Source organism: Daucus carota, chromosome 3 (assembly GCF_001625215.2).
Source record: "Daucus carota subsp. sativus chromosome 3, DH1 v3.0, whole genome shotgun sequence".
Taxonomy (NCBI): Eukaryota; Viridiplantae; Streptophyta; class Magnoliopsida; order Apiales; family Apiaceae; genus Daucus; species Daucus carota.
The window spans coordinates 32703223-32718423 of record NC_030383.2 but is presented as its reverse complement, the minus strand read 5'-3'; the positions used below and the strand labels follow the sequence as shown (position 1 = coordinate 32718423).

At 39.0% G+C, this 15201-nt stretch overlaps 1 protein-coding gene across 1 annotated transcript; it reads left to right on the top strand.

The window, feature by feature from the left end:
- Nucleotides 1–1159: 1159 nt before the first annotated feature.
- On the top strand, nucleotides 1160–14966 carry LOC135151493 (uncharacterized). Its single transcript, XM_064089973.1, has 4 exons — nucleotides 1160–1311; nucleotides 13654–13994; nucleotides 14184–14695; nucleotides 14907–14966. Exons 1-4 carry the CDS (start codon nucleotides 1160–1162, stop codon nucleotides 14964–14966), a joined length of 1065 nt encoding a protein of 354 aa, XP_063946043.1.
- Nucleotides 14967–15201: the final 235 nt, after the last annotated feature.

Sequence of the window (15201 nt, the reverse complement as noted above, 5' to 3'; positions counted from 1 at the left end):
GAGCTCGTCCCAGGAGATATAAGATTCCTGGTCTACGCAGGACATCTTGCCTGCCCTCCTTTTGATGGCCTCCACTGCTCTAGGAGACAGTGTCTCATTGTCAGAAAGGGCCTCCCAGTCGACATCCTCTTCCCACGCTTCGATTTTAGGATGCTCATAAGGTTCTAGGGAGCTGTCCGTAGATGTGATAACAAAATCATTGGGTCCCTCCAAGGGCGCGCCCTCGGAATCCGAGGAATTCTTGTGACGAGGAGAGGAGTGTGATGGGGAATGAGGAGAGTCTTCAACAGCTATGTTTTTCCCCTTGTCAGTTTTGGGGGGCGCGGCCTCAGTTGCCCTAGAGGGCGCGGCCTGGGCTGCTTTGACGGTTTTAGAGCGTGTGGGAGCGTCCTCGAACCAAGATTCGCTCTCCGAATCATAGTCGTCAGGGCGCGCCCATCCTGTAGGTTGTTGGGCAGTCTGTGTACCTTCGGGATGAGGGGAAGAGGAGTCCATGTCTGAAATAAAGGTACCTTCTGTTATCTGTCTGTTGATTTTATCTAAAAGCTCTTGGGGAACCTTTTGTGGACTCCTTGGAGGTGAAGGGGGAAAGACCTCAGGGGGAGAAACTGAAATGCCGATGCGACTTAAGAACCCTCGGAATGGATGAAAAGGGGGAGACGCGCCCTTGTCTGCCAGCTGAAAAGGAAAAGAAAAGAAGCTGTAAGGGCGCGCCCCTGGAGATGAATAATGAGAAAGAATGATAACGTAAAGTAGAAGGTGCGGGTGGAAATTGCTTGAATACAAATGAGTGGAAAAAGAGAGTCGCGCCCTACCCCAAAAGGGCGCGCCCTTGGTTGCTCATGAAAAGAGAAGAAGACATCTACGGAGGAGACCATGATTATTGGTCTAACTAAAGATGGAGGTATAACTAAAGGATGCTAACACGGAAGACGCGCCCTTCACCATGACCGCGCCCTCCGTGTGCTCTGGCTTTGTCGGGCAAACAGGTAAGGAATTGTTACTTAGTACAGGTTTGGATCAAACGCAGGCGAGATTTATACACGCATATACATATACATATATAATCGTATGAATATGAAGAACAGCAGGAAGGTGAAAAGACATGGTGCTAAATCTAGCAAAATACATGGTGGAATCTTGCGAGAGAGTAACGAAAATGTACCTTGAGATCTTGGGAATCGATTGGCTGGAATGGAAACGTCGGAAGTGGCCGGAAATGGACGAATCGCCGCTTGGAAGTAAAAGTGCCGTTGAGTCGCCGGGAAGAGAGAGAGGATGTGGAAATGATGAAATGAAGATGGTGAAGGGGTATTTATAGTAAACAATCAAATGTGACAGCTGTCCCTCTAACAGTTATGGCTTTTCAAATTCCTTTGATGATAGAGGTCGCGCCCTCGGAAGAACGCACAGCAGGAGGATCATGATGTTTAGGCTTGCAGAGATTCCATAGACATTTGCAATATCTACGAAATCTGGGGAGTACTTGTTATAGCCGGTTTTGGTTACGAAGAAATAGGAAGGGCGCGCCCTCCACGGGGTAGTCCCGGGAGGCGCGGCCCTTTGTTTCAAGAGCAGGTGTCACATGTCTGAAGTATAAGAAGAAATAAATGATGAAGACGAAGGGAGCGCCCTCCATGGTCGCGCCCACGAGTAAGTTATATGAGTGTGAGGATGAGTGAGTCTCAATGACGACCCTTCCGAGGGATACGAAGACCTACCCTTCCGAGGGATATGAGAACTAGTGCCAGGCTCATCTGGAAGTTATCAGGCTCATCTGGTAGTTCCCGGGTTACGACCGGGCGTGATCTATAATCCCCAATCCTGCTATCTGCCGGGTTGTCCTCGTGCGGGGGCTTGGGGTGATCACGGTTGTAGAAGACCCTCAGGGGTGACATGAAGGCCGATCATATGTCTGGGTCCTGTATTCTGGTGAGTTAGCCCTCATTGGGGGACTGAGACGATCGTGTAACTTGGCTCCTCATTTGTCTTACCTCTTAGTGAGAACCTTTGCTAGGGGGTAAGGACGCGTCCCTACGCCTCAAGGAAGTGGTCACGGCTCTATCCAATGTCTCCTCCATGCTACGAAAAGTAGCGGTTAGTGTCATCTCTCGTAGTGGAGATGATGCCGTATCCGTGATGTACTTGGACTAGGAGTCTAAGGTAGATGCCTCAAGGCTTACTTCTAACTGGAGTAGAACTCTAAGTGATAAGTCATCGACCCACGGTTGGTCTTATCCCCAAGAGACCTAGTCCTGATCAAACTAGGAGTCTTGGTTCTATAGAACTACGTACGGCTTGATCCCCTATATAAAGGGGTACGTAGGCACATCAAGGGGATATATCGAGAGTTGTGAGAACGAGAGCAGAAATATATTACCAACAAAATGTACCAAACCAATTACCAACAAAATCAAAAAACATATTCTATAAACAAAAACGTACTTACCAGAAACTCCTCAACCCTTAGACCGAGCCACTTTGGGTAAGCCGCGTCTATGTCACTAAACGTGTATTTACCCAAAGGCCATCTTGCCCGAATAATCGCAAACAAAGTCTTTTTTGCCTCATCATCTTCAATACTATATAAGAACATAATAAATATAAACTCGTGAATAAATTTTTGATAACTAACGCACACTACATAAATTTAACACTAAAAATCATTACAAATCACTACAAAACACTACATATAAAACAATATACTTACTGTCCATCGGAGATATTGATCCGTCGAGGTCTTGTTGGTATCTTAGCTCCAAAAATTCCACATGAATGTGACCGCGGTCTCCTCACTCTTCTCACCGATCCGCCTCCGCCTCCGCCTCCCTTGTGTTTTGCTCGGGATCCGATTCGGTATCCGAATCCGTTGGCTCGTCACGCAACACCGTCTTTCCCTTGCCTTTTCCCTTCGTCTTCCTTTTGTTTGTACTACTACCGACACTCTTTCCCTTGCCTTTATTGGTGTCCTTGTCCTTGTCCTTTGCTTTCCTTTTTTTGCCATGATATATATCGTCATTGAAATCATGACGACCATCATTACCCAACCAAAGAGCCCCTACAAACACAATTAGAACACAAACACAAATTACACAAAATTACAAACTATACAAACAAAAATTATACAAACTATACAAATTATACAAAGACAAATTATATACAAACACATACAAATACAAACACACATTATACAAATTGGAGGCCAAACACTACACAAATTGAAAATTTAAGAAAAAATTCCAAAGAGCCCCTACAAACAAAATTAGAACACAAACACAAATTACACAAAATTACAAACTATACAAACAAAAATTATACAAACTATTCTTCAACTATACAAAGGCAAATTACACAAATTATATACAAACACATACAAATACAAACACACATTATACATATTATATACAAACACATACAAATACAAACACATTATACAAATTGGAGGCCAAAAACTATACAAATTGAAAACTTAAGAAAAAAATTCTCCCCACGTATAACCGACCGACAAATTGCACATAACCGACGAACAAATTGCATGCAAAATTTCCCATACACGTATATACTAATTAACACAAACTAATTATACACATACAAACATACACAAATACATACCCATATATGAAATTAACAGAAATTAACACAAATTCAAGCATATATATGCAGATACACATACACACCAACATATACACATACACACATACAAACGAAAAATTGAAAAACTGTAAAAACGAAACTGAAAAGCATACCGAATCATCTGAACCCAAACTGAAAAGTGAAGTGGCTTTCTTCTTCCGAGGAAAGGAAACCCTCCTTTGTGAATCCACCACAAATTCGCATAGAGAATCGAGTACAACCATCATCACGAGCGAGTTGAGAAAGAGAGAGTTCCGAGCGAGAGAGATGAGAGATTGAATCGCCATTTGAGAGAGATTTTAGAGAGAGAGGGAGTTGAGAGCGAGAGAGGTTTGAGAGCGAGAGAGAGATAACAGTTGAGAGATAAAAAGAAAAAGAAAACGGCTGTTTTTTTTATATATATAGAGCATAAAACCGACCGCCAGGGCAGTCGGTTATGACATTGGGTCCTGTGAAACGACGTCGTTTCACAATGGCGCGTCATTTAACTTTTCGTGAAATTTTAGGCGCAAAAACTTAATCGGTCGGTTTTAGCACAAAGTGGTCGGTTTTAGTAAACCCTAAATTCAAAAAATGGCAAAATTATATTATTTAATCAAATAAAAATCATAGCTTTTAATATTTTAATATTAAAAATATTAAGATAATATTATATATTAATAGCTAGTATTATTTAATAATATTTTAATTTTAAATTAAAAATAATATTACTATACTAGCTATTTAGTATATTCATAAACTCTATAATTATTCATATTTAAAGTAATATCATATTTTAATTTTAATATTTATCATATATACTTCGATTAAGAAATATATATATATAACGATTAATCGTATTTGGTAAAAATCGAATCAATGGCCGACCTTGCAGTGGATTGATCGGGGATTACTCGGTTAAATCGGGGATTTTTAATTAGAACACTGCTTATGACATATATCAGTTATAAGACCGGATACTTGCAATGATCGGCATAATCTTAAATTCTAGGCACGTGAAGCTAGGAAACAGAAGTTAAAATAATATATATTAAAAAATGAGCCAATAATATATAGACACGGGATAGTGAGTAGTACGAGGCAGTGTACGATCTGCTTTGAATACTGTCAAAGGGGACTGGATGAACAACGTTTACTTGCCACCGTGAGAAAGGAGGAAACAAGAGTTAGGTTTCACACCGACCTCTCCGGACACTTCACTTGTAACCATACGTGTATGTATCAGTCATGCATTGATGATGCAGACTGAAGAGATAGCTCGCAGTGACTGTATATATTTATCTTCTTAATATATTTTATATAAAATATTACGTATAAAATATTATATATATATATTTATATATTATATATATTTGTTTATATTATTATAATTTATATATACATAATAAATAAAATACATAGACTTTGACTGACTTTTCACTAAAACCGACCGAAGTCAAAGGGGGAACCGGTCGTTTTATATGCATACGGTCGGTTTTATATGCATCCGGTCGGTTTTCTGGAAAACTGTGGTCGGTTTTATATGCATCCGGTCGGGTTTCTTGTAAAGTTTATATAATTTGTACATAATATATAATAAATAATATGTTAGATATAATTGATGATTACTAATGTTCTTAAAGTTTGTTTTAGAACAGAAGTGATCAGAGTTTAAGCTGGAAGCTGATCAGAGTTTGATGAAGCTGATCAGAGTTTAGTAAAGTCTGACCAGAGTTTGATAAAGTCTGATCAGAGTTTACATAGTCAAGATTCGTCAGAGTTTACACGTGGAAAGAGCTCAGAAGCGGATATACTTCAAGGAAGAATAGAAGCCGAGGAGTGATTTGCTGACTATGGAAACTAAACAGAAAACTGGAGCAATCTTTGATTGATAGAATACATAGCTGATTTATAGGATATCAAATCAGAGATTGATTTTGTAACTGTGTCTATAATAACACAGATTAGGGTTACTCTATATGAGTTGAGTTATCGAGTATATTGTTAAGAACCCTAGCAGCTCTTAGTGATACATTATAAGTCACTGAGAGAGTTTTTGTAACCATTCAAGCTTTGTGAATAAGAGTTTATTGTTTTCAATCTCTTATATTGTCATACTGTGTTACAGATTGTGATCACTATATCATTTTATATAGTGAGTTTATAGGACCTAACAAGTGGTATCAGAGCCAGCTCTGTTAAGATTACTACAGTGAGATCTTAATCACAATCATGTCTGAAAAATCACAAGCTTTATCCTTTAGAGTTCCAATCCTTAAGGCATCTGAATATCCAGTCTGGAAAGAGAGAATGATCATATTCTTAGACTCTGTTGATCCAGAATACCTTGACAGGATCTATGATGGACCACATATGCCCACAAAGCTCTCTGTTGGGCTTGCAGATGAACCTCAGAAGATGGTTCCAAAAGAAAAGAAAGATTATACCCCTGAGGACATCTTGTCAATTGGTAAAGACTCTAAGGTGAAACACCTTCTGCACAGTGCCCTTGATAATGCAATGTCTAATAGGGTGATTGGGTGCAAAACTGCTAAACAAATCTGGGATGCTCTGGAAACCAGATGTCAAGGAACTCAAGCCATCAAGAAGAACAGAAAAACCATCCTTACACAGGAGTATGAGCACTTTGACTCAAAATCTGGTGAGTCCTTGACAGATCTGTATGACAGATTTGTCAAACTGTTGAATGACTTATCTCTGGTGAATAAGGAATATAATCTTGAAGATTCAAACCTCAAATTCCTTCTGGCTCTTCCTGAAAAGTGGGATTTGAAAGTCACCACAATAAGAGATAATATTGATCTTGGAGAAATGTCTCTTGATGATGTTTTTGGAAGACTGAAGACCCATGAACTTGAGATGGAGCAAAGAAGTAAACGTCATGGAGGCAAATCAAAGTCTATTGCTCTGAAAGTTCAAGAGGAAGCTGCTAAGAGCAAAGGAAAAGCTCATGTCACAAAGTCTGACATTGAGTCATCAAACTCTGATGACTCAAACTCTGATGTCTCAGACTCTGATGACAGTGATGGTGAGATGATGCAGTTAGCAGCATTGATGGTGAAAAGCTTCAAGAAGTTGGCTTACAAAAAGTTCAACAAAGGCAAAAGTTTTTTAAGGAAAGACAGAAACTCTGACAGAGTTTATGATAAGAAGAACTTCAAGAAGAATGAGGGCAAGGAAGGGAAAGCTGGAAAGGCTGACAAGTATACCTGTTTCAACTATGGTGAAAAGGGTCACTTTGCATCTGAATGCAAGAAAGCCAAGAAGGAAAAAGAAAAAGCCTTTATCACCAAGAAAGGAAACTGGACAGATACATCTGATTCAGAGGAAGAAGTCAATTATGCTCTGATGGCAAACACTGACAACAACTCTGAATCTACTACAAAGGTACCTCATTCTACTCTTGCCTTTGATACTGAAGATATAACTGAGTTAAGATTGTTTCTTAAAACTTTGCATATCAGCTTTAGAGATCAGACTTTAGAAAATGAAAGATTAAAATCTGAAACTCTAAGTGTAAAGAAAAGGAATGATTATCTAGAAAAAGAATTAGTTCAAATGTTGGAAGTTCAGAAAGAAAGAGATGATGCTGTCATTATCAAAGATGAATTATTAAAGAGGTATGCATCTCTTCAATCAGAACTTGCTAAGGAAAGGGAGATCATTAAGACATGGACTAATTCAGGCAAAACTACTCAGGATATCTTAGGTAGTGGAAACTGGAAGAAGGGACTAGGTTACACTGATAACTCAGAAGCTGAGTCATCAAAAACAGAGTTTGTTAAAACTCAAAAACCTAAGGTTAAACCTGTTAAATTTGTTGCTGAATCCTCTAAGTCTAAACAGAATAGACCAAAATCAGAGATTAACAACAATTTAAAATCTGATAAGCCCAAACAGGTTAACATAGGACTGATGACTCAGAAACAGCTTAAACATAAGCTTAAAGAGGTAAAGTCTGATGACAAAAACAGGGAGCCTAGGAAAAATAGAAATGGCAAGATTGGAATAGACAAGAGTAATAACTACATGCCTATTCCAAATGCACCTAGGAAGACATGCCATTACTGTGGGAATACTAATCATCTTGCTAATTTTTGCAGGAAGAACAAGGACATTAACTCTTTACCTACAAAGTCTGGAGTTAGAAAAAGTAGTATTAGATATAAACCACAAGATCCATGTTTTCATTGTGGTAGTTTATGGCATTCTATTTATACTTGCAAAGAATATCATAGTTTGTATTATGATTATTATCAATTGAAACCTTCTTTAAAGGTTAATAAAAACTCTGCAAGTACAAACTCTGTTTCCAGTACAAACTCTGTTGCAAAGTCTGTTAGCTCAAACTCTGATAATAATCATTATTCCGCTGCAAAAGCTAACAAACTTAATAAGGCCAAGGGATCCAAGCAAGTCTGGGTCCTTAAAACTAACAATTAGTGGTCTTTGTGATTGCAGGGCAACAGGAAGAATATTCTAGTCTTGGACAGTGGCTGTTCAGGACACATGACTGGAAATAAGTCCCTGCTGTCAGAGTTTGTGGAGAAGGCTGGCCCAAGTGTTTCTTATGGAGATGGCAACATAGGAAGGACTCTGGGATATGGCAACATCAATCTTGGAAATGTCATCATATCAAATGTAGCTCTTGTTCAAGGGCTAAAACACAATTTACTCTCTGTCAGTCAAATCTGTGACAGAGGATATCATGTTGATTTCTATGAAGAACACAGTGAGATAGTAAGCAAGTCAACAGGCAAAGTGGCAGTGATAGCTCACAGACATGGGAATATTTATGAAATCCACTTGCCTACAAACTCTGAAGGAAAAGCAATCTGCCTGTCTACAAGAATCTCTGCAGAAGAAAGTTGGAAGTGGCACAAGAAACTCTCACATCTCAATTTCAACTCTATAAATGAGCTTATAAAGAAAAATCTTGTGAGAGGACTCCCTGAATCACTACTCACATCTGATGGATTATGTGATTCATGTCAAAAGGCCAAGCAGAGAAAGACATCTTTCAAGAGTAAGACTGAATTCTCAATAAAGAAACCATATTATCTTCTACATGTTGATCTATTTGGACCAGTTAATGTACCATCCATTGCAAGGAAGAAATATGCTCTTGTTATTGTTGATGAGTATACCAGATACACTTGGGTATATTTTCTTCACACTAAAGATGAAACAGCCTTGCATCTGATGGATCATGTGAAGCAACTGGATCATGGATCTGAAGACAAAGTAAAGATCATTAGAAGTGATAATGGAACTGAGTTCAGAAATTCAACAATGGAAGAGTTCTGCAAAGAAAGAGGTGTAGTGCAACAATTCTCTGCACCTGGTACACCACAGCAAAATGGTGTAGTTGAAAGGAAAAACAGGACTCTTATAGAAGCTGCCAGAACTATGCTTGATGAGGCTAAATTACCTACTTATTTCTGGGCAGAAGCTGTTCAAACAGCTTGTTTCACTCAAAATGCAACCTTGATTAATAAGCATGGCAAGACCCCATATGAGATGGTGAAGAAAAAGAAGCCAAATCTGAAGTACTTTCATATATTTGGATGCAAATGCTTTGTATTGAAGACTCATCCAGAACAGCTTACCAAGTTTGATTTAAAAGCTGATGAAGGCATTTTTGTAGGTTATCCTCTGATAACAAAGGCCTTCAGAGTCTACAATCTCAGAACCAAGGTGATCATGGAATCCATACATGTGTCATTTGATGACAAGAAAATTATTGGCTTAGCAGACATGGATGATCATGAAAGACTGCATTTTGAAAATGAAGAAATATTCTCTGATTCGACAAACTCTGATGAACAGTCAAACTCTGACTGTGAACAAAGTACAACAAACTCTGGTGAAAATTTACAAGTTCATGATAATGAAGCAATTGTTGAGGGGGAGCATCAGAATGGTTCAGACTCTACCCAAGACTCATCAGAGAATGCTGACTCAAACTCATCAGAGAATACTGATTCAAACTCTGATAGCACAAATTTAGGGGGAGCTACAGAGAATAATCAACAGAATCAGGAGAGCATGGATCAAGGGGGAGGATCCAATGATGAAAATGGTCAACTTCCACATGCTAGGAAGTGGACAAAATCTCACACACCTGATTTAATAATTGGCAATCCAGAAGCAGGTGTGCAAACAAGGACAGCTACAGCAAATGAGTGTCTACATCATTGCTTTCTGTCACAAACTGAACCTAAGAAAGTGGAGGAAGCTCTTCAAGATGCTGACTGGATTCAAGCAATGCAGGAGGAGCTAAATGAGTTTGAGAGAAACAAAGTATGGACCCTAGTACCAAGACCTAAAGACAGATCCATAGTTGGTACAAAATGGGTGTTCAGAAACAAAACTGACAGTGAGGGTGTCATTACAAGGAATAAAGCAAGGCTTGTGGCAAAAGGATATTCACAACAGGAAGGTATTGATTATGATGAGACATTTGCTCCAGTTGCAAGATTGGAGGCAATTAGAATCTTTCTGGCCTATGCTGCTCACAAGAAATTCAAGGTATTTCAAATGGATGTCAAAAGTGCTTTTCTAAATGGGAAACTGGATGAGGAGGTATATGTTGAACAACCTCCAGGCTTTGTGGATCCAAAGCATCCAGACTATGTCTATAGATTGGACAAGGCACTTTATGGACTAAAGCAGGCTCCAAGGGCATGGTATGAAACTCTGGCTCAATTCCTTCTTGAAAATGGATTTACTAGAGGTACCATAGATAAAACCCTGTTTTATTTGAATCATGGTAATGATCTGCTCTTAGTTCAAATCTATGTTGATGACATTATTTTTGGCTCCACTAATGCTAAACTCTGTCAAAGATTTGCCAAGCTCATGCAGTCTAGGTACCAAATGAGCATGATGGGGGAACTCAGTTATTTTCTGGGTTTACAAGTTAAACAGACTGAAGATGGGATTTTTATAAATCAAGCCAAGTATACCAGAAGTCTTTTGAAGAAATTTGGTATGCAAGACAGTTCAGCTGCAACTACTCCTATGGCAACAGCAACCAAACTAGACAAAGATACTGGTGCATCAGTGGATATCACAAACTATGGAGGAATGATTGGATCTTTGCTTTATCTGACTGCAAGTAGACCAGACATCATGAATGCCACATGTCTATGTGCAAGATTTCAGGCAGACCCAAGAGAGCCTCATCTGATTGCTGTGAAGAGAATATTCAGATATCTCAAGGGAACCACATCATTGGGATTATGGTATCCTAGAGAATCAGATTTTAGTCTAATTGGATACTCTGATGCAGATTTTGCAGGTTGCAAAATTGACAGGAAAAGCACCAGTGGGAGCTGTCAATTTCTAGGTGGAAGACTTGTTTCTTGGTATAGCAAGAAGCAAAAGTCCATTTCAACATCAACAGCAGAGTCAGAGTATATAGCTGCAGGCAGCTGCTGTGCTCAAATTCTTTGGATGAAGAATCAATTGTTGGACTATGGGTTATCCTTTTCTAAAATTCCTATTTATTGTGATAACCAAAGTGCTATTGCTATGACAGGAAACCCAGTTCAACATTCTCTGACAAAGCACATCAGTATAAGATATCATTTTATAAGGGAGCATGTGGAGGAAGGAACCATTGAACTTCACTTTGTTCCCACAGAACAGCAGCTAGCAGACATATTCACCAAACCACTAAGTGAAGCAACCTTTACTAGGCTGGTGAATGAGCTAGGAATGATATCAGGAACTGAGTAAACATAATGGTCAGATCTTTCAAATTTAAATTGTCAATTTACCATACGTATTGCTCACACACTTACCATGATATACTCTGATTGTTAAACTCTGATGACATTCTCTGATGATATACTCTGTTTGCTATACTCTGATTGACATTCTCTGATGTCACTCTCTGACGATATTCTCTGATGTTGTAAACTCTGAATCTTGATTAATGATTTCATTCTTATTTCTATGAGACAAATAACCTGTGAAGATGTTATGAAGCATGATCTGAATTAGTAATCATGAATCTCAGTTCGGTTCTTTAATCTTGATCTCAATTTTGTGCTACTATATTACACCATATGCATGTTGATATCATTGAGACTCAATTACTTCACATATCCTAATTATAAGTGAGACTGATTAATTTGTATTTTCTCTCAATAAATTAGACATTGATTATAAACTCTGATGCTATATACACCCTTGCAAATAAGCATGGTACTCCTTTGAGATCTTAGATGTCTATATGACAGTGACTGGGAAGACCCAAACATTTACTGGTATTAAGTAAATGCCAAGATTTTATAATCTATGGTGACCTGTCACAATCTCTGATTACTGGAGAAATACTGTTGCAAAAATATATTTAAAGGTCGTGATTCATTTACACTGAAAAGCGTCCTTTGAAGAAAAAAAAAAAAAAAAAGGGGGGGGGGGGGTTAGTTTCTCTTACACATTTCTCCATCAGAGTATGTCTGTTGTCTATGTCTTGAGAGTTTAAGTAAATCATTTTTGTCTACCTTATAATTACGAAATTGTGAAATTCTCCAGTCTCTGATTAAATATGTCAAATCACACACATAATTTCACAAGCACATTATTGAGCTATGGATTTTATGACAAACTCTGATTTTTCGATGAATTTTCTATAAATTATGTCTTTATTCTGAGGTATTAAGAATTAATTTTCTTTAATTTAAATCTCAGAGTTTGAAATTCGAGAGATTTGATCTTGATTTTATAAACACTTATACATTTCAGGAGTTCAAATATTCAGAGAATATGAAGGGAGTATTCCAAACGGATGTATTGTTAGTGGGTTTACATGAAAAACATTTTAATAGGTGAACGTGTAATCAGCATTTATAACTGCACATGTTTTACTACGCTAATGATTATTACTCTCTTTTCTCAATCCCACTAACTCTCATCTACCAGTTAAAATCTGACAGGTGTCCAAGAGAACAAAGAGCCATACGTGTACAGCTACACAAAATCTGAAGAGTTTATCACATCAGATTATATTGCTCATTATTCTCTTATACACTTAATCCTTACTCACACTCTCTTCACAAACTCTTACTCTCTTCTCTCTGAAATTCAAATCTTCTCTCACACACATCCTCAAACACCTTCTTTCATAAACTCTGTTCTCATGGCCACTACATCATTCATCTTTGCAGGTGTGGAATTTGTTACCAATAACCATGCTGCTATTCTAAACTCTGCCGACGCTCCAAGGGATTATCATCCCATGCAGCAATTTCTTGCACAGAGTGCCATTGCTACCGCTCTTACCGCTCCTGCCAGACTCTCAGGAAGCCAAATCATCAATTTTTGGAGGACGGGTAAGTATGACAATGGTGGTGAAGATGGATCACCATCAATTGTGTTTTCATATGAAGGGGAGGAGTATTTTGTTACTCCAGCCACAGTCAGAACAGCATTCAACCTACCAGAACTTGACACTGCTTATATCACTAATGGAGATGCAAATCTGAGAACAATGATGACTGATTTGGGCTACAGTGAATCACTTGAAAAATTGGGACAACTGAAGCGCCCAGGGCTCAGAAGGGAATGGAGTTTCTTTTTCGACTGCATCACAAGGGCATTTCAAAAGAAGTCTACAAACTGGGATGCCATACCAATGGACATGCTGCAGATTGGGTATTCTCTGATCTACTCTACTAATTTTGATTTTGGTAGATTAGTTCTTAGAAATATTGGTGAAAGAATGCATGAGAATAGACAAGTCATATATTTCTCAAGATTCTGTCAATTATTGTTTAATGCTACTGTTGGTGAGGTAGATTTTGATGTTGTTGATGAGATCAAGCCATTCAGGCTTCATAAAAGAGTGTTTAAGGACCTCATCTCCAAGGATGAGAAGTATCCAATTCAGAGACCTCTTCTAATTCCAGCTCAAGTTAGAGCTAGGATGGACATGCCCCCAGTACAACAACAACCACAACCACAACAGCCTCAACCTCCAGTCTCTCCTACAATCCCCAAACAACCCAGAACTTCTGCATCCAAGCCTAAAAAGGCTGCAAAGTCTGATGCAGCCCCCTCCACTGCCAAAAGAACTAGAACCTCTGTTGCTACACATGTTCTGAAAGCAAACCCTGATGTGCAGACAAACACTGATGAGCCAGTAAACTCTGAGGCTCATTTAAACTCTGAGGCTCAAGTAAACTCTGAGATCCAAGCAAACTCTGAGATTCCAGTGAACACTGAAGCTGCTTCTCCTCAAAAGCAGAAAAGAAGAAGACTGGTTGCAGCCTATGACTATGATGATCTTGAACCTGCACATGCAGTAAACTCTGAACCTATTCCTCCAAACTCTGACCCTGTTCAGACCAGTCCTCAACAACAAAAGCCAGCCAGATTCAAAAGAAGGGCTCAAAAGCCTGAGAGGGCAAAAGTCCCAATCACTGAAATAACAGACTTCACAGTTGAGGAAGAGCAAACACCATCCACTTCAGTTGCTGAACATTCTCAAGCTCTGATGGTGCTTCCTATCCAAGCTGTTCCTCTAACATCTCCTACAGCATCTTCTACTTCATCTGAAGTAGATGAAGAAATTGTTTGCAAGGAGCAAGCTACAGCTGAAGCTGAAACAGCAGTGTCTGATCCCAAATCTCCCATATCTGATCATGGAACCCCAACTCCAATTCCTCAATCTCCAATGAAGATTCCTGAGGATGCCATTGTTCATGATACAGCTCCTGAAAACTACAGGTCAGATACTGTAGTTGAAGAATCTGACAAGGTTGCAATGGAAGCACTACAGTCTCTTGCAATGACTGGTGCAGAATCTATTAAGCCAAACTCTGTTGCTCCCATTACTGAGTCAGATAAAGCAAAGTCTGTTCCTGATCCTGTTCAAGATGCTGAGAAATCTACACAAGATGATACTGAGGATGATGACAGTTCAGATGATGACAATGATGATGAAGCTCCTGTGTCACATCTACAACAAAAGTGGGAGTCTACCAGCCAGTATAATGCCAGGCTAAAAACTCTGACCATAGACTCTGAGCCACTTCCCAGGGATCTTCAGGTTGATCCACCAAATGAAGTTTGGGATAAACTCTGGCTGAGCCACCAGCATTCTCTGGAGCCAACTAAAGCTGAAGAATTCTTATCTATGGCAGAGAATAAAATTTCAAACTCTGATGTTATGTCAAGCCTCAAAGGCACAATTCTCTATCTGAAGACATTTCATCCTGCTCATGCCCAGACATCTAAATCAATAGATGGTCTCATAACAGAAGTGGCTAATATCAAGGAGACAAATGACATGGAGAAGAAAAGGACTCTTCTACCTCTGAAAGATAATGTTCAGAAGCTGGTATCTACAAATGAATCCCTGGACAAGAGGATGACCATCATTGAATCAACTCAAGAGAAGATGTCCAAGCAGCTTGAAGCCATCCAATCTTCACTTTCTCTGATAACTTCTATACTGATTCCTGATGAGGATGATGTCAAAAAGGGGGAGAGAGTAGCTAAGGTCAAATGCAAGTCTACTACTCAAACTCTGAAGAGAAAGAAGGATGATGATGA